Genomic DNA, 18443 nt, shown 5'->3' with positions numbered 1-18443 from the left:
TTCACTATAAAACTGAAACCCTAAGTCCCCAGGGTGAAATCAGTCTACACAGAGCACTTCTTCCTCCCCACCCATCACAATATTCCCAAGCGTCTTCAGTTCAGATGATCTAAAGTGCATGTTGCTTTCCTACTCCCAAATACTCCAGGAAATTCTCTTCTAGCTGCTTATATCTACGTATCCATGATATTGATTAATATAATGATTCAGGGAGTCGGGAAGTTATACATCCCTTTTGCTAAATACAAATACTAATATTGAAAATGGTAAGCTTGTAATAATACTCCTGTCATGTAGAAAAGACTTTTGAAGCTAAACTTTAAAAACATGCATGTATGTAAAACTGTTTTAGCCAGTGAATCTTATTCATATTTAGCTTACTTTGTTTAAACCCAGAAATATGATGCACACTAATGGGACTGTTCTTTAAAGTCTGCCTAAGAATGAATGTTACCCAATGCAAACCAGAAAGCTGGATTTATAAGCAGATATTCTACCATAAAAAGCTTCCATTTTAAATTATCCCTTAAAAGCCCTGCATGGCTAGGCTCTAACTGCACACTGCTGAGACGCTTTCTGTTTCTGTTTCTGTTCTCCATCAGGGAGCTGAGATAGAAGTGGATGAAAACGGCACGTTGGACTTAAGCATGAAAAAACATCGAATCCTCGACAAGTCTATACCCCCGACTTCCTCACACACTACAATTGCAACCCCATCCTCATCCCCATTCAAAGCAAGCAGCCTTCTGGTCAATGCTGCCTTCTATCAGGCTCTCTGTGACCAAGAAGGCTGGAATGTGCCTATCAACTATAGCAAATCCCACGGGAAGACAGAGGAGGAGAAAGAGGTATTGTGTCAATGGCTATCAACGAGATTTCTACCCTAAAGTCTCTTTCACATTCCTGTCTTCACAAAAAGTGAAGCCTTGCTTTAGATTTCCATTTTATTTTTACGGGAAAGTTTGCCTCTGTTTATTTATGAATACCACATGCACGCCTGATGCCTGATATGAACATCACAAGAAGGGGTCAGACCCCATGGAACAGGAGCTATAGATGACTATAAGCCACCATGTGAGTGCTGCAAACTGAACCCAGGGCCTCTGTGTGAAGAGCAAGAGCCATTTCCTCAGTGCTGATGCCTTGTTTTAGATCGTAATAAAATAATGCTTTTAAACTTTAGATGAAACTTATTAATGGAGTCAACTTTTCAGGTCATTTGCCTAGATAAACATCATTAAAGTGTATTTTATTCATACAATGGTGGGAGTTGTCCTCACAGCGGCCTGTAAGGATCAATGCATTACTCAACACTAAATGGTTACCTCAATAACACAGTTTAAATCAGAGTGAAACTGAGCTTGGGACAGTAAGAATCTTGAAATGCCAGAGCCATGTGTCTAAGTGTGGGCATGCCTGTGAAAGGTTGTTTGAGTAACTAGAGGGACACATATCCTGGACATGTAGGTGGAATCTATCCCAAAGTCCACAAGACAAACTCATGAGCCAAATTTGTGACAGGGTGAAAAGCATCCAGCCCTCCTTGTTTCTGTAGAGTGAGCTATTGGCTTGGCCTGAGCAGATGCTTAGGTCCTACATAATTACAAAGGTAACCTGCTGATGGATGTAAGAGGTCCTATTGTGATATTGATCAGGTTTGTTGTCAATGAGCTTTCCAGGTGCTGTGTTTAAGGGACTCCAGAAATACTAATGATCTTGTTCAGCTATTTAAGTTTTCAGAGACTTTGGTTGGGACAGGAGAGGGTATCAAATTTGATTTTTTGTCTACTGTCTCAGAAATTAGAGTCAACATCTACAGAAGCGACCACAGGCTAGGAGATTCTCCATTCCTTTTCTCCCCTCTTCTACATATTCCTTCCGGTGTCTCTAGGGATAAGCAGTGAGGTCCAGGAGATATACTAAACAAAAAGGTCTCATCTCCACCAGGGTGCACGCCTGCCCTCAGGCCTGCACATAGTATTAGAAAGGACTCACACCAAAGGCTGGGGTAAAAAGATAAGCATGGGGTACATACCTGCAAGTCTTTAATTCCAGCATGAAAGAATCTAAGGCAGGAAGATTGTGAGTTCAAGGCCAGCTTCAAGGCTCACTACACAGTGAGATTCTTTCTTAATGATCTAGCAAAGGTAGCACAAGCAGGTACCCACTGTGGTGATCAGAGACAATCATCTGGAACAAACCCTGGCCCCAGGATCCCTTGTATCAACATCATCCATGATGATCTGTACCACTACTTGGAGAGTGAATAGACTAACGCAGTAGCCGCTTCCCTTAGTCTGACACTACTGTACCGACCTAGCTGGAGTTTCTCAGATCTTTACATAGACACCATCAGTTAAATAACCCTAACTGGAAGATTCTGTTATGCTTTAAAACCCCAAAGACTTTTACTGTCACAGGCAGTATATTGGTCTGCAGTGCTGACTACAAACTTCTCCCACTGCCATCCTGTATATGCAGACAAACCAAAGTTACACCCCTCTCCCACGCACCAGTGGAGCCGAAGAGGTAGCAGGCAGGGTGCTGAGAGCTGACATGCGTGGAACAGAATTCATTCCATGTCAAGGGAAACAGGGTGGTACAGCGTAGCTACAACTGCATCACATTCTTCTATGAAAGGAATTCCAGCATGTTCTGATAGCTAAACATCATGTGACAAAAGGCTTTTAAACATTCTCCCCTTGACTATGTGTCTATGTTGACCTATCCTTGGTCAGTTTATGTATTAGAAACCTTCCTACCATCTCGGTGCTTTGTATCAGCCAGGAGGATGTGATCCTGAGTTGTAATGCAGAAAATGAGCCTTGGAGTGTGTGTTTCTTTCACATAGGGTATCCAGGACAGTATGGCTGTCACTACACGTCTGTGCCTTCTGCCACTACCTTCTCGTCTATCATGCTTATAATCAAGTGTCAAAAAATGAGTCTACTAACAACATTTTTATCTTTGCTTTCCAATCGTTTTTATAAAATTTTTTAAAAAGAAACATTTGGATTCATCTTGGTAGTTGTATGTATCCAAATGTTTTATGCTTTTCCCTACACCACCATATATTTGTGACTGTGTTTCATTTCTCTGTGCACGTGCAGGGACACACACACATACACATAGCAGGAGAAAGGAAGAGAAAGAAGGAGGGAGAAAGGGAATGGTTCTTTTTTTTTCCTCCATCTTTATTAAATTGGGTATTTCTTATTTACATTTCAATTGTTATTCCCTTTCCCAGTTTCCAGGCCAGCATCCCCCTAGCCCCTTCCCCTCCCCTTCTATATGGGTGTTCCCCTCCCATCCTCCCCCCATTACTGCCCTCCCCCGAACAATCATGGGGAACGGTTCTTCAATCTAGTTCTCAATGGCTTACTTCAGGTCTAAAAGGCACCTTGAAATTCTATCCCAGTGACACAGTCTGGGAAGACTTTGGGATGCTCTCTGTGAATAGACACACCGTGATTTCCTGAGTGAACAAAAATGCTTCATTTGTAGATATTTGTATAGTTGGTGGAGACTCACACAAAAGTGATATTCAATCATTGGAACTCCCTGGTACAGTTACGTATCTTTGTTTTTTGTTGTGTCATCCGTACCAAGGTATTCTCTGAAAAGAGAGTATTTTTCACATACTGTATTGAATCTTGAAGGTAACAAGTATGAGGCTTGATAGATACCATTTTTGAAAAGTAACATGGATTAAGTAATTTGTATTCAGAATCCTTGTTTAGAAGACATCAAAGAAGGGGTTGGGGATTTAGCTCAGTGGTAGAGCACTTGCCTAGCAAGTGCAAGGCCCTGGGTTCGGTCCCCAGCTCTGAAAAAAAGAAAAAAAAAAGAAGAAGACATCAAAGGAACACCACATACACTAAAAAAAAAGACAAGGACTCCTTCTGAAGCATGTCACATTATCCCAACCATTCTGTGAAACAAGTTTACTAACATTTCCAGAGAGGAGAATTGATACACAGGAAGGTATGGTTGTTGGTCCTTGTATTACACAAATTAAGTGATCAGCTTGGACAAAAAACAAAAGGAAAGTGGGGCAAATGTATTTAGAAAGAAAGAGAGAGATAAACAGAGAGACAGAGAGAGAGACAGAGATAGAGAGAGAGAGACAAAGACAGAGGAAGAAGAAAGAAACAAACAATAGAGATTGCTAGGGAATACTAAGAAACATTTCAAAGGAGAAAAGAAGTGTCAGAGGAGAAAATGAAAGAGGAAGAGGAAAGAGATTGTTTGGGTAAGGTGTGTGGAAGCTATCTGTGCCTTGGAAGGTCCAAGGATGAGGACTAAAGCCTGATACACTGACAAATCCGTAGGATGTGACTGAGGAAGGGTCCCTTTGCTGTGCTTGTGTAGGGACACTGTGTACACCTCAGTAGTTCATTGTGAATGTTTGAAAACCTGAAAGTATTTTTTCCCATTTGCCCCTACCTCACAGCTCTCACACCACCGGAAATTGAGTGATTATTTCTAATTCATTGTTATCTAGTTCATATGCACAACAGTTGCTTAATTTTTGTGGTAATTTTCAGAAAATATTGTCTATCTCTCTCAGTGAAATAGCCTGTCCAGATGCCCTCTAAAAAATATCCTGAATCTGGAAAAAATTCAAAATATCTCAAAAGGAAAGCACTGAGAAATAACTAGGGCTGTCAGCTTTATTCAACTGTCAGTTCTCCAAAGATTTCAGGGCTTAAAATTTTAAAAGTGCCAGATGCTATTATCTGTTATTCATGTTACCATTATGTTCTGGTCTTTACTGAAATCAATATAACCTTCCATCTGTACATTGAAGGATCTGGTTACACACGTGTTCTCTCTAAATGCACACACACACACACACACACACACACACACGCACGCACACGCACACACGTGTGCGTGAGTTTTGCTAGGACATCTTACACAGAACAAAATTACTATTTTCAAAACTATACTTTTTTAAGTGTTAAATAACAGTATGAAAAACATTACTTAATTCTACACTGGATGCTATTTGAAAATTCATCTAGTATAATATGTTTCTGTATCAGAAATAATCCTGACAATTCTTTTAGTTGTGGCCACATGTATTTACTTTCTCTGCAGGTTTGCAGAGTAGGACTTAAAGCAAAACCAGAAAATACAAACAATTGAAAGCATAAAAAGAGTCTACACTTTTAAAAGTTATAAAATATTTAAAAGGCGAACAAAGCCATCTTGGAAAAACCTTTTATAACACTTTGCCATGCCAAATTAAATAGCATACATCTAACCAACATTGTTTTATATACATTTTAGCTGTATAATAGTTTGAGCTTTAATATTGTTCATTTCCTTTAAAATCCTTCCATAATCCCACATTCTGTAAGACACAGATTTAACCGTCAACCAGAAACCTCCTCGTGCTCGGCTGTAAATGGACATGCTAAGGAGAGGCTAAGCTAGAATGGAACTGCTCCTGAGCCAAATCCATATTAGAGTGAGTGGGAGAATGGGCGGGTGTAAATCTCCATGCTCAGGGAACCTTTCACTTCAGCCATTTTCATAGTAAAGCTTTAAAAACAAGCTTCACCACTTCACTGGCCTACCTTGCTGCAGATGGTGGCGGGGGCATTGAAACAGCCATTCGCTGCAGTTTATACAAGGACACATTACCCTTCCAGTACATATTGGTAGCAACTATTTTTTGATCAGTAAAGTAACACAAAATACTTTAGCAGCACAAACAATCTGAAGGATGGTATTGTTCCACACTGGTGTCTGTTAATTGGGCATAAAATGGCATCAATTGAGGTATTTCTACTAGTGCCTGTTCTGTGGCGCAGTGTTCCTTTTGTTTTGCTGCTGCTATGATAGCTGAACATGGAAAACCATGATTCCTGAGTTCACTGGGGCATGTTTATTTAATGAGAAAAATGTGAGCCACCCTAATATAATATACTAACAGCCCTACAGTTCAAGAAATGTCTTCATAGTCACAAAGATGTGACCCTTTAACAGAGTTTCCTTCTCAATTATAATCCCTCACTCTTCAGATAAAGGTCTATAACAATCAAAATATATCCTTTTATTTATTATCTGTTTATTCTTTATGTAAATCCTTTGCAGTACTCTAGCCAAGTCTTCAAGCCAAGCTCAAACCTGACACCAATAGCTTCAAATCCAGTTGCCTTAACAGAGTTTCCTAATGTCTTCTGCCTCCTTCTCTCCCACTTACCTTTGTTGTTTGTTCGTTTGTTTGTTTTGACTGTTGTTTGTTTTCCAGAAAGACCCTGTGAACTCCCTAGAAAATTTAGAGGAAAAAAAGTTTGCTGGAGAGGCCTCTATTCCAAGTCCAAAGCCCAAGCTCCACACACGAGATCTCAAGAAAGAATTAATCACGTAAGTCATGCTCAGCCGCCTGCCCGAAGAGATTCTGCAATTCAGAGACATAAATTTACAACTGAGAGTGACAGTGGATTATACATGAAAGTTGAAACTATTTAGGAAAGCTGAACTAGTTAGCACGTACCTAGCTCTCAGCACTACACTAGGACCTTCCAATGTATGTATGTAAGAGGTAGGAACTCTGTCCTTTAAAAACAAGATAGACATACTTACAGTTACAGATTTTCAGTTAAAGATGTTTTGGTTCACAGTATCCAAGTCCTGACTTCAGAAAGTCAGCTAACCTTGTAAAACTCTAAAAAAGCATGTCTTAAGAAAGGACGATTTTCATTCCTCTTTGGGTTTTTTGACTCAGAAGAGATACAAAGTCTACATGAATCAAACCATCACATTGTACCCCTGTGTTATTCATCCTTTGGTCACTGCTACAAAGTATCAGACTTCATCCATTGAGAAGAAAATAAAGGTTAATTATGGCTTGTGGATCAAAATTTGGAAGTTTTGATCCATGGACACTTTTCTCTGTTGCCTTTGGTCTTGTGTTGAAGAAAAATACCTAGTTTCCACCCTTTAACTTTGTAATTTTATCAGAAATTCCCCCAAGAATATATCACCCTATGTAATATTACATAATATTTTTCACTATAGATTTGAATTGACACCTGATATCAGAAGCCTACAGGAACTCAATTAAGAATATCACTTTCCTGTCAGAAATAATATTGCCACTAGTTATTTATTCTTTTGACCTTATTATACCACAAAGCCTTAATTTTTCATCTAATCAAATTTATATGTTACAGTATCTTCATTGGTAATTTACAGATAATTGGTTTAAAATCAGTATAACTTCTTTGTATCTTTTGGCAGTCTTAATGAACATAGTTGAAAATAAAAGAGAAATAAAATGAACACAGTGCCTTTAGAACACTATTTGGGCATACAAATTTCCAAACACTTGACAGACCTGCATTTTCCAATTAAACAATGTTCAAAGATTTTTTTCTGTATTTAAAGGATAAATGTTTACCAAAATGATAACTCAGCCTGAATATAATCTCCATTACTTTTTTAGTTTTTTAAACATATATATATATATACATATATATATGCATACATAGTTAGTTAGTTAGTCAGTCAGTCAGTCAATAAATCAGTCAGTCAGTCTATATCCCATCCTGAATCAGGGACAGAAGAAGAATTAAATGGCTCCAATTTAGATCAGTCCCTGAAAAGCAAACATCCCTCTAAAATCCCTAATATTCATATCATCTTTACCTAAAACAATTGATAAGTGCCTCAAGGGGAAACTATTTAGAGGAGGTTAGTATCATAATGTTAATCCCCAAAGTTTCTTCAGAAGAACCTCATTCTCAATTTAATATGCACGAACAGGAAAAACTTTGCTCTGGGCAGGATACCAGTGAAAACGCTATGTATGCCTGAATGATGGAGCTGCCTTTCTCTCAGATCCTTAACGTGACCACAGATAGCAGCTTCAGTCCATCTGTGCACTCTAAATGAGTAATGTCAATAGCATCTAAAGACTTAAGTGTTTAGAAAACTAAGGATTCTCTAATTGGAAAGGTACCTCCTGAGGATAACAAACTTCCTGTGAGGTTTTTTTTAAAAATATAGGAGTCTAAGACAGAAGTCTGTGAGAAATGTGAAGAGACACAGGTCACAGTGGGCTACCTTTGACAGATGTCCTTGAATTTGTTTTGGGACTGGCTGGGAATTAGGAGTTGCTGTGTAGTTACAGCTTTGAGGGAAACTACTCAAGAGGTTTTGTAACTAAATCTCTTGTTTATTTCTCTGTAACCAGTAACTTTCCCCTGTAAATAACAATTTACATATCAGACAGAGGTTTTCTTCTTTGTAATTTCTAAACTTTCAGAGATACTAAGTAGCTTTAAGACTCTGAAGAAAGATTCCTTTTTATAATGTATCATAGGGCTACTGCCAGGATTTCTGTTCTCATTTGGGGGGCTGTGGAAATTTATCTTTTCAGAAAACAGAACAGCATTGAGTGTTGACTCAGATGTTATATGACCATTGTGTTATGCTATGTCAACATGTTAGCATCACTTCCCACATTGTGTGAATTGGAAATCTGGACAAAACATTAAAAGACAAATAACTAAGGAAGTGGCTGGACATGCTATGCTTACTTTTTTCCTTCCTATAAAATCTCCTTTTTATCTCTGAATTTAATGCTTTGGACTTTGCATTTCCTAAGCAGTACAGGCTTGAAAGGAGAAAATGCTTTGTAATTTGTCAGGAAGAAAACCCTCTCTGAAATGCACTTGATACTCACAATGTGTTTTTCTGCTGCCACAGCTGCCCCACGCCAGGGTGTGATGGAAGCGGCCATGTCACAGGCAACTATGCATCTCACCGCAGGTACCAAATGCCCTTGTGTGTGCTTAGGGTCTCATCATCTTGGTCTGTTGCATCTTGCAAACTCAAGCTGCTCTCTAAATTAGGAAATGATGCATGAGTTAGTTAAAAGTGGAGGTTATTGTATTGTTCAGAGATTTAGATATGGCCCGTGGACATAAGGATTCTTGTTAAAAGGAGTATTCTGGTCCTGGTTCCAGACCAACCCAGGGTTCATGTCAGGTTATAGCCCATCTAGCATTAAACAAAGAAAGCACAGGGGCTTCTCACTATGGAGGTGGCATTTCTGGTCCTGAACAAATAAATAAAGGTGTTATGAGGCTGAACAATGAAAGGATCTCTTTGTTTTCCTGATGTAGCATCTCCTTTCCTGTGGGCTGTGACTGAAAGTGGAGGTTTCACTGTGGATGATGCAGCAGTGAGAATGGATGGCCAGCCACTGCTGATCACTGAGTTCTCAGTAGATTATAGCCCTTCGGTTGATAAATAGCAAATCTAGTTTGCAACAATAATTGAAACCGCCTTAAGACCATGTTCCTTAATAGTAAAATGAGATTCAATCCCAGTTAATTCTTTTCCATTCCTGGTCACCCATAACTTAATGTAAATCACAAATGCAGGACATACTGTGCATCAGATCTGTCGATGTCAGTGCTGGACTTTTCTTCCTCTTCCCTCTGTAGTGTCTCTGGATGTCCTCTAGCAGATAAGACTCTGAAGTCCCTCATGGCTGCCAACTCTCAAGAGCTTAAGTAAGTGCTGGGAGGCATGACCTCTGTGCCCTCCTTCACCCTGGTGGAACCCTCACTGTTCAGTGCCCATGTTGCCTTGTAAAGAGAAAATACACTTGTACCTGACTGAGTAGCAGGAAAAAACATGTGTGAAAACTTTGAAAGGACTGAACCTGAACCTGTATATCCCTCCCAGACTGACTTGCCGGGATTGGAGGAAAGGGGGTGGTGCTTATGTTTTATAGTGATTTGTAACAAACGGCATAAAAACACAATCGTTCTGCTGTTGGTTTCAGAACGTATTTACTAAACCAGACTAATGAAGGTGTAGCAAACATTCACCATCAGTTTGAAGAAATCATGAGGATTTAAAGTCTCCCACCATGGGCTGGAGAGATGGCTCAGCCGTTAAAGGCTAGGCTCACAACCAAAAATAAAGTCTCCCACCTGCCTTTCACTTTGTTAAGCATCATTTGGGCTCAGTTCTACTTTGTCTACAAGGTCTCCTCTAGGTTACATGTATAGTAATGTCTAGTTATTGATGTTTTATATTCCTGACATGTTATATATTCCGATGTGTTATATAAGTATATTTATAGTTATTATGCAATAATTTCACACTATAGGACATCTTAAAGGCTTAATAATGAGCAACATAAAAATCCGAAGTTTTTTAATCCAAAAATAATAAGAATTTGGAAATATGCAAATATTTCTCCCATTTTCAGATGGTAAAGTAAAATTTATTGTGTCAAAATACAGTCTTGAATATTGACTGACATTTTTTTTAAAAAAATAGAGTTTTTGGGGGGGTTAGTAATTAAAAGATTGAAATGTAAGGTACAACATATCCTCATCCTTGGTCTAAATTTTCCATTGTCACATCTCAATGATAGCTATCACTTCACGAACTTTCTCTAAATTTCATGTGACAAAAACACATAAAGATATTGGAAGCATGTAGATTGAGAAGGTCTATCTCAATGTGAATTACTAGATGTTTCATGCAGCCTAATAAATAATTTATCTGTTTTGTCCATTCAAGAAAAAAATATCTTTCACTAATCTCTTGTTTATATACTCAAGAAAAAAATTCCTAAAAAATACTTCATGATGTAATAGAAAGCACATAAACATGTGTGTGTCATATATAAGATGGATACGCTACTGAAGCACTAAAAGAAAATGTTAATAAAGAGATGGCTTAGCAATTACAGTTTCTGCTGTTCCCGCAGAAGACTCGGTTCAATTCCCCACACCCATGTGAGGCAGCTCATACCACATGTGACTCTGATTCCAGCAGCCTTTCCTGGCCTCTGCAGCAGCCCTCCACTCAACTCCACAGGCTTGCACAGAGACAAGCATGTATACATGATTTAAAAGTAACTCTAAACTTACTAGAAAAGGTGAAAAACAAGCATGTCTAATGATAGATAATACGTTTCTGTGTGTTATTGATTAAAGTTACAATGCCTGTTTCTCTGACTCATTGGATGTTTGCTAAAATTTAACTGAAAAAAAAAAGTACTCCCTACTTTGTGTCTTAGTCAAGGCATTCTATGATATCAAAACATCTGTCGGCCATGGTAGCACAGGCCCTTTTTCCAGGACAAATGTCTGTGAGTACAAGGCCAGCTTGATCTACACAGTTCCAGACTAGCCAGCGCTGCATAGTGATACCTTGTCTCAAGAAGTGATTGTACAATAAATAGCAGTATATTGTCAACCAGAAGTCACGTAGCAGCTTTATAGATTAAGTATGAGTTTTCAACATGGGTCCTTAACTGAAAGCCAATTGCTTAAACCGAAAGAGTCCAGCTCAGCCTCTTTAATTTACACGTGTCATGATGCCCATCTCTTCCATAACCAGGCACCCCACTGTGTTCCTGTGTTTTGTAGGTGTCCAACCCCGGGTTGTGATGGTTCTGGTCACGTGACTGGAAACTATGCCTCCCATAGAAGGTAAGACTATCCCCATTTCTCAAAAGGGAACTAATGTGTTGGCAATGATACCCAGTCATAATCTCATAATCACAGGGTCTTGTACTGTTTTTGGTTATTCCTTTTAGCTTGTCTGGTTGCCCTCGTGCAAGGAAAGGTGGCATCAAAATGACCCCAACAAAGGAAGAAAAAGAAGACTCTGAGCTTAGGTAAGTACAACTGACAAAGAACTGGGGTGGGCTGTATCCTGTCTAACTTGGAGGAGCCTCGGGATGTCACTGAGTATACATCAAATCCTGGAGGAGATAAATCACTAAGAGTCAGGATTTCTGACTAAAGATTCAAACTGCTCATAAGTTCAAAACTGTTTTCTCATTCATAACAGCATGTCTACGCTTCTTTAACAATGCAGAAGTGAGAGAAATTTATCCCTTGTTTATCTGAGTTAAAGGAAAGCAGCATGTAGAAGTTGTTTTATTATGTTATTTCTCTTGGTGTCTATATGTTTCTTGAGCTTTTCTTTGTTTTTTTTTTCCAATTCTGGTTTATTTTTTTTTCAGGATAGCTATGGGCAGAGATAACTTTTCTTTTCAACTATGAGAATGTCTACATATTTTGTAGCATGTTCTCATTTTACCAAGGCTTTTAACCATTTCTAACCAGAGTACGTTGATATTCTAACAACAGTGATGTTAAGATTCATTTCTTTTTTTTTTCCTTTTTTTTTTTTATTAACTTGAGTATTTCTTATATATATTTCGAGTGTTATTCCCTTTCCCGGTTTCCGGGCAAACATCCCCCTAACCCCTCACCTTCCTTATGGGTGTTCCCCTCCCCACCCTCCCCCCATTGCCGCCCTCCCCCCATAGACTAGTTCACTGGAGGTTCAGTCTTAGAAGGACCCAGGGCTTCCCCTTCCACTGGTGCTCTTACTAGGATATTCATTGCTACCTATGAGGTCAGAGTCCAGGGTCAGTCCATGTATAGTCTTTAGGTAGTGGCTTAGTCCCTGGAAGCTCTGGTTGCTTGGCATTGTTGTACATATGGGGACTCGAGCCCCTTCAAGCTCTTCCAGTTCTTTCTCTAATTCCTTCAACGGGGGTCCTATTCTCAGTTCAGTGGTTTGCTGCTGGCATTTGCCTCTGTATTTGCTGTATTCTGGCTGTGTCTCTCAGGAGCGATCTACATCCGGTTCCTGTCGGCCTGCACTTCTTTGCTTCATCCATCTTCTCTATATGTGTGGCTGTACATGTATGGGCCACATGTGGGGCAGGCTCTGAATGGGTGTTCCTTCAGTCTCTGTTTTAATCTTTGCCTCTCCCTTCCCTGCCAAGGGTATTCTTATTCCCCTTTTAAAGAAGGAGTGAAGCATTCACATTTTGATCATCCGTCTTGAGTTTCATTTGTTCTAGGCATCTAGGGTAATTCAAGCATTTGGGCTAATAGCCACTTATCAATGAGTGCATACCATGTATGTCTTTCTGTGATTGGGTTAGCTCACTCAGGATGATATTTTCCAGTTCCAACCATTTGCCTACGAATTTCATAAAGTCATTGTTTTTGATAGCTGAGTAATATTCCATTGAGTAGATGTACCACATTTTCTGTATCCATTCCTCTGTTGAAGGGCATCTGGGTTCTTTCCAGCTTCTGGCTATTATAAATAAGGCTGCTATGAACATAGTGGAGCACGTGTCTTTTTTATATGTTGGGGCATCTTTTGGGTATATGCCCAAGAGAGGTATAGCTGGATCCTCAGGCAGTTCAATGTCCAATTTTCTGAGGAACCTCCAGACTGATTTCCAGAATGGCTGTACCAGTCTGCAACCCCACCAACAATGGAGGAGTGTTCCTCTTTCTCCGCATCCTCGCCAGCATTTGCTGTCACCTGAGTTTTTGATCTTAGCCATTCTCACTGGTGTGAGGTGAAATCTCAGGGTTCTTTTGATTTGCATTTCCCCTATGATTAAAGATGTTGAACATTTCTTTAGGTGTTTCTCAGCCATTCGGCATTCCTCAGCTATGAATTCTTTGTTTAGCTCTGAACCCCATTTTTTAATAGGGTTATTTGCCTCCCTGTGGTCTAACTTCTTGAGTTCTTTGTATATTTTGGATATAAGGCCTCTATCTGTTGTAGGATTGGTAAAGATCTTTTCACAATCTGTTGGTTGCCGTTTTGTCCTAACCACAGTATCCTTTGCCTTACAGAAGCTTTGCAGTTTTATGAGATCCCATTTGTCGATTCTTGATCTTAGAGCATAAGCCATTGGTGTTTTGTTCAGTAAATTTTTTCCAGTGCCCATGTGTTCCAGATGCTTCCCTAGTTTTTCTTCTGTTAGTTTTAGTGTGTCTGGTTTGATGTGGAGGTCCTTGATCCACTTGGACTTAAGCTTTGTACAGGGTGATAAGCATGGATCGATCTGCATTCTTCTACATGTTGACCTCCAGTTGAAACAGCACCATTTGCTGAAAATGCTATCTTTTTTTCCATTGGATGGCTTTGGCTCCTTTGTCAAAAATCAAGTGACCATAGGTGTGTGGGTTCATTTCTGGGTCTTCAATTCTATTCCATTGGTCTATCTGTCTGTCTCTGTACCAATACCATGCAGTTTTTATCACTATTGCTCTGTAATACTGCTTGAGTTCAGGGATAGTGATTCCCCCTGAAGTCCTTTTATTGCTGAGGATAGTTTTAGCTATCCTTGGTTTTTTGTTATTCCAGATGAATTTGCAAATTGTTCTGTCTAACCCTTTGAAAAATTGGATTGGTATTTTGATGGGGATTGCATCGAATCTGTAGATCACTTTTGGTAAAATGGCCATTTTTACTATATTAATCCTGCCAATCCATGAGCATGGGAGATCTTTCCATCTTCTGAGGTCTTCTTCAATTTCTTTCTTCAGTGTCTTGAAGTTCTTATTGTACAAATCTTTTACTTGCTTGGTTAAAGTCACACCGAGGTACTTTATATTATTTGGGTCAATTGTGAAGGGTGTCGTTTCCCTAATTTCTTTCTCGGCTTGTTTCTCTTTTGTGTAGAGGGAGGCTACTGATTTATTTGAGTTAATTTTATACCCAGCCACTTTGCTGAAGTTGTTTATCAGCTTTAGTAGTTCTCTGGTGGAACTTTTGGGATCACTTAAATATACTATCATATCATCTGCAAATAGTGATATTTTGACTTCTTCTTTTCTGATCTGTATCCCCTTGACCTCCTTTTGTTGTCTGATTGCTCTGGCTAGAACTTCAAGAACTATATTGAATAAGTAGGGAGAGAGTGGGCAGCCTTGTCTAGTCCCTGATTTTAGTGGGATTGCTTCAAGTTTCGCTCTATTTAGTTTAATGTTAGCAACTGGTTTGCTGTATATGGCTTTTACTATGTTTAGGTATGGGCCTTGAATTCCTATTCTTTCCAGGACTTTTATCATGAAGGGGTGTTGAATTTTGTCAAATGCTTTCTCAGCATCTAATGAAATGATGGTTTTGTTCTTTCAGTTTGTTTATATAATGGATCACGTTGATGGTTTTCTGTATATTAAACCATCCCTGCATGCCTGGGATGAAGCCTACTTGATCATGGTGGATGATTGTTTTGATATGCTCTTGGATTCAGTTTGCCAGAATTTTATTGAGTACTTTTGTGTCAATATTCATAAGGGAAATTGGTCTGAAGTTCTCTTTCTTTGTTGGGTCTTTGTGTGGTTTAGGTATAAGAGTAATTGTGGCTTCATAGAAGGAATTCGGTAGTGATCCATCTGTTTCAATTTTGTGGAATAGTTTGGATAGTATTGGTATGAGATCTTCTATGAAGGTCTGATAGAATTCTGCACTAAACCCGTTTGGACCTGGGCTCTTTTTGGTTGGGAGACCTTTAATGAGTGCTTCTATTTCCTTAGGAGTTGTGGGGTTGTTTAACTGGTTTATCTGTTCCTGATTTAACTTCTTTACCTGGTATCTGTCTAGGAAATTGTCCATTTTTCTGCAGATTTTCAAGTTTTGTTGAATATAGGCTTTTATAGTAAGATCTGATGATTTTTTGAATTTCCTCTGAATCTGTTGTTATGTCTCCCTTTTCATTTCTGATTTTGTTAATTTGGATGCACTCTCTGTGTCCTCTCGTTAGTCTGCCTAAGGGTTTATCTATCTTGTTGATTTTCTCAAAGAACCAACTTTTGGTTCTGTTGATTCTTTCTATGGTCCTTTTTGTTTCTACTTGTTTGATTTCCGCTCTGAGTTTGATTATTTCCCGCCTTCTACTCCTCGTGTGTGTATTTGCTTCTTTTTGTTCTAGAGCTTTTAGGTGTGCTGTCAAGCTGCTGACATATGCTCTTTCCTGTTCCTTTCTGCAGGCACTCAGCGCTATGAGTTTTCCTCTTAGCACAGCTTTCATTGTGTCCCATAAGTTTGGGTATATTGTACCTTCATTTTCATTAAATTCTAAAAAGTTTTTAATTTCTTTCTTTATTTCTTCCTTGACCAGGTTATCATTGAGTAGAGCATTGTTCAATTTCCACGTATATGTGGGCATTCTTCCCTTATTGTTATTGAAGACCAATTTTAGGCCGTGGTGGTCCGATAGCACGCATGGGATTATTTCTATCTTTCTGTACCTGTTGAGGCCCGTTTTTTGACCAATTATATGGTCAATTTTGGAGAAAGTACCATGAGGAGCTGAGAAGAAGCTATATCCTTTTGCTTTAGGATAGAATGTTCTATAAATATCTGTTAAGTCCATTTGGCTCATGACTTCTCTTAGTCTGCTACGTCTCTGTTTAATTTCTGTTTCCATGATCTGTCCATTGATGAGAGTGGGGTATTGAAATATCCTACTATTATTGTGTGAGGTGCAATGTGTGTTTTGAGCTTTAGTAAGGTTTCTTTTACGTATGTAGGTGCCCTTGTATTTGGGGCATAGATATTTAGGATTGAGAGTTCATCTTGGTGGATTTTTCCTTTGATGAATATGAAGTGTCCTTCCTTATCATTTTTTATGACTTTTAGTTGAAAATTGATTTTATTTGATATTAGAATGGCTACTCCAGTTTGCTTCTTCCGACCATTTGCTTGGAAAGTTGTTTTCCAGCCTTTCACTCTGAGGTAGTGTCTGTCTTTGTCTCTGAGGTGTGTTTCCTGTAGGCAGCAGAATGCAGGGTCCTCGTTGCATATCCAGTTTGTTAATCTATGTCTTTTTATTGGGGAGTTGAGGCCATTGTTGTTGAGAGATATTAAGGAATAGTGATTATTGCTTCCTGTTATATTCATATTTGGATGTGAGGTTATGTTTGTGTGCTTTTCTTCTCATTGTTTTGATGCCAAGAGGATTAGTTTCTTGCTTCTTCTAGGGTATAGCTTGCCTCCTTATGTTGGGCTTTACCATTTATTATCCTTTGTAGTGCTGGATTTGTAGAAAAATATTGTGTAAATTTGGTTTTGTCATGGAATATCTTGGTTTCTCCATCTATGTTAATTGAGAGTTTTGCAGGATACAGTAACCTGGGCTGGCATTTGTGTTCTCTTAGGGTCTGTATGACATCAGTCCAGGATCTTCTGGCCTTCATAGTTTCTGGAGAAAAGTCTGGTGTGATTCTGATAGGTCTGCCTTTATATGTTACTTGACCTTTTTCCCTTACTGCTGTTAATATTCTTTCTTTATTTTGTGCGTTTGGTGTTTTGACTATTATGTGACGGGAGGTGTTTCTTTTCTGGTCCAATCTATTTGGAGTTCTGTAGGCTTCTTGTATGCCTATGGGTATCTCTTTTTTTAGGTTAGGGAAGTTTTCTTCTATGATTTGTTGAAGATATTTACTGGACCTCTGAGCTGGGAGTCTTCACTCTCTTCTATACCTATTATCCTTAGGTTTGATCTTCTCATTGAGTCCTGGATTTCCTGTATGTTTTGGACCAGTAGCGTTTTCCGCTTTACATTATCTTTGACAGTTGAGTCAATGATTTCTATGGAATCTTCTGCTCCTGAGATTCTCTCTTCCATCTCTTGTATTCTGTTGGTGAAGCTTATATCTACAGCTCCTTGTCTGTTCTTTTGGTTTTCTATATCCAGGGTTGTTTCCATGTGTTCTTTCTTGATTGCTTCTATTTCCATTTTAAATTCCTTCAACTGTTTGATTGTGTTTTCCTGGAATTCTTTCAGGGATTTTTGCGATTCCTCTCTGTAGGCTTCTACTTGTTTATTAATGTTTTCCTGTGTTTCCCTAAGGGAGTTCTTCACGTCTTTCTTGAAGTCCTCCAGCATCATGATCAAATATGATTTTGAAACTAGAACTTGCTTTTCTGGTGTGTTTGGATATTCCATGTTTGTTTTGATGGGAGAATTGGGCTCCGATGGTGCCATGTAGTCTTGGTTTCTGTTGCTTGGGTTCCTGCGCTTGCCTCTCGCCATCAGATTATCTCTAGTGTTGCTTTGTTCTGCTATTTCTGACAGTGGCTAGACTGTCCTATAAGCCTGTGTGTCAGGAGTGCCTTAGACCTGTTTTCCTATTTTCTTTCAGCCTGTTATGGGGACAGAGTGTTATGCTTTCGGGCGTGTAGTTTTTCCTCTCTACAGGTCTTCAGCTGTTCCTGTGGGCCTGTCTCTTGAGTCACTGCAGGTCACTTGCAGCAGAAATGTTGGTCTTACCTGTGGTCCCAAGGCTCAAGTTTGCTCGTGGGGTGGTGCCCACGAGCTCTCTGCGGCGGCAGCAACCAGGAAGATCTGCACCGCCGTTTCCGGGAGCTTCAGTGCACCAGGGTTCCAGATGGCGTTTGGTGTTTTCCTCTGGAATCAGTAATGTGTGCAGAGTGCAGTCTCTTCTGGTTTCCCAGGCGTGTCTGCCTCTCTGAAGGTTTAGCTCTCCTTCCCACGGGATTTGGGTGCAGAGAACTGTTTATCCTGTCTGTTCCTTCAGGTTCCGGCGGTGTTCTCTGGTTTATTTTTATCTATTTTATTTTATTATTATTTTTGATGCATATCTATATTCTAATAAGAGAAG

General features: G+C 39.3%; 1 protein-coding gene across 9 annotated transcripts in view; it reads left to right on the top strand.

Annotated features, from left to right (window-relative positions):
* Positions 1–18443, top strand: part of St18 (ST18 C2H2C-type zinc finger transcription factor) — a 331712-nt gene that overhangs the window by 295364 nt on the left and 17905 nt on the right. For all 9 annotated transcript variants that reach the window (XM_017593173.3, XM_039109332.1, XM_063287207.1 and 6 more), the window contains 6 exon segments: positions 603–848; positions 6263–6378; positions 8725–8787; positions 9468–9536; positions 11415–11477; positions 11585–11665. In XM_017593173.3, the coding sequence (XP_017448662.1) occupies positions 603–848; positions 6263–6378; positions 8725–8787; positions 9468–9536; positions 11415–11477; positions 11585–11665 (638 nt within the window).

Source organism: Rattus norvegicus, chromosome 5 (assembly GCF_036323735.1).
Source record: "Rattus norvegicus strain BN/NHsdMcwi chromosome 5, GRCr8, whole genome shotgun sequence".
Lineage (NCBI taxonomy): Eukaryota > Metazoa > Chordata > Mammalia > Rodentia > Muridae > Rattus > Rattus norvegicus.
The sequence above is the reverse complement of the archived record's forward strand: the minus strand, read 5'-3'. Positions and strand labels throughout refer to the sequence as shown.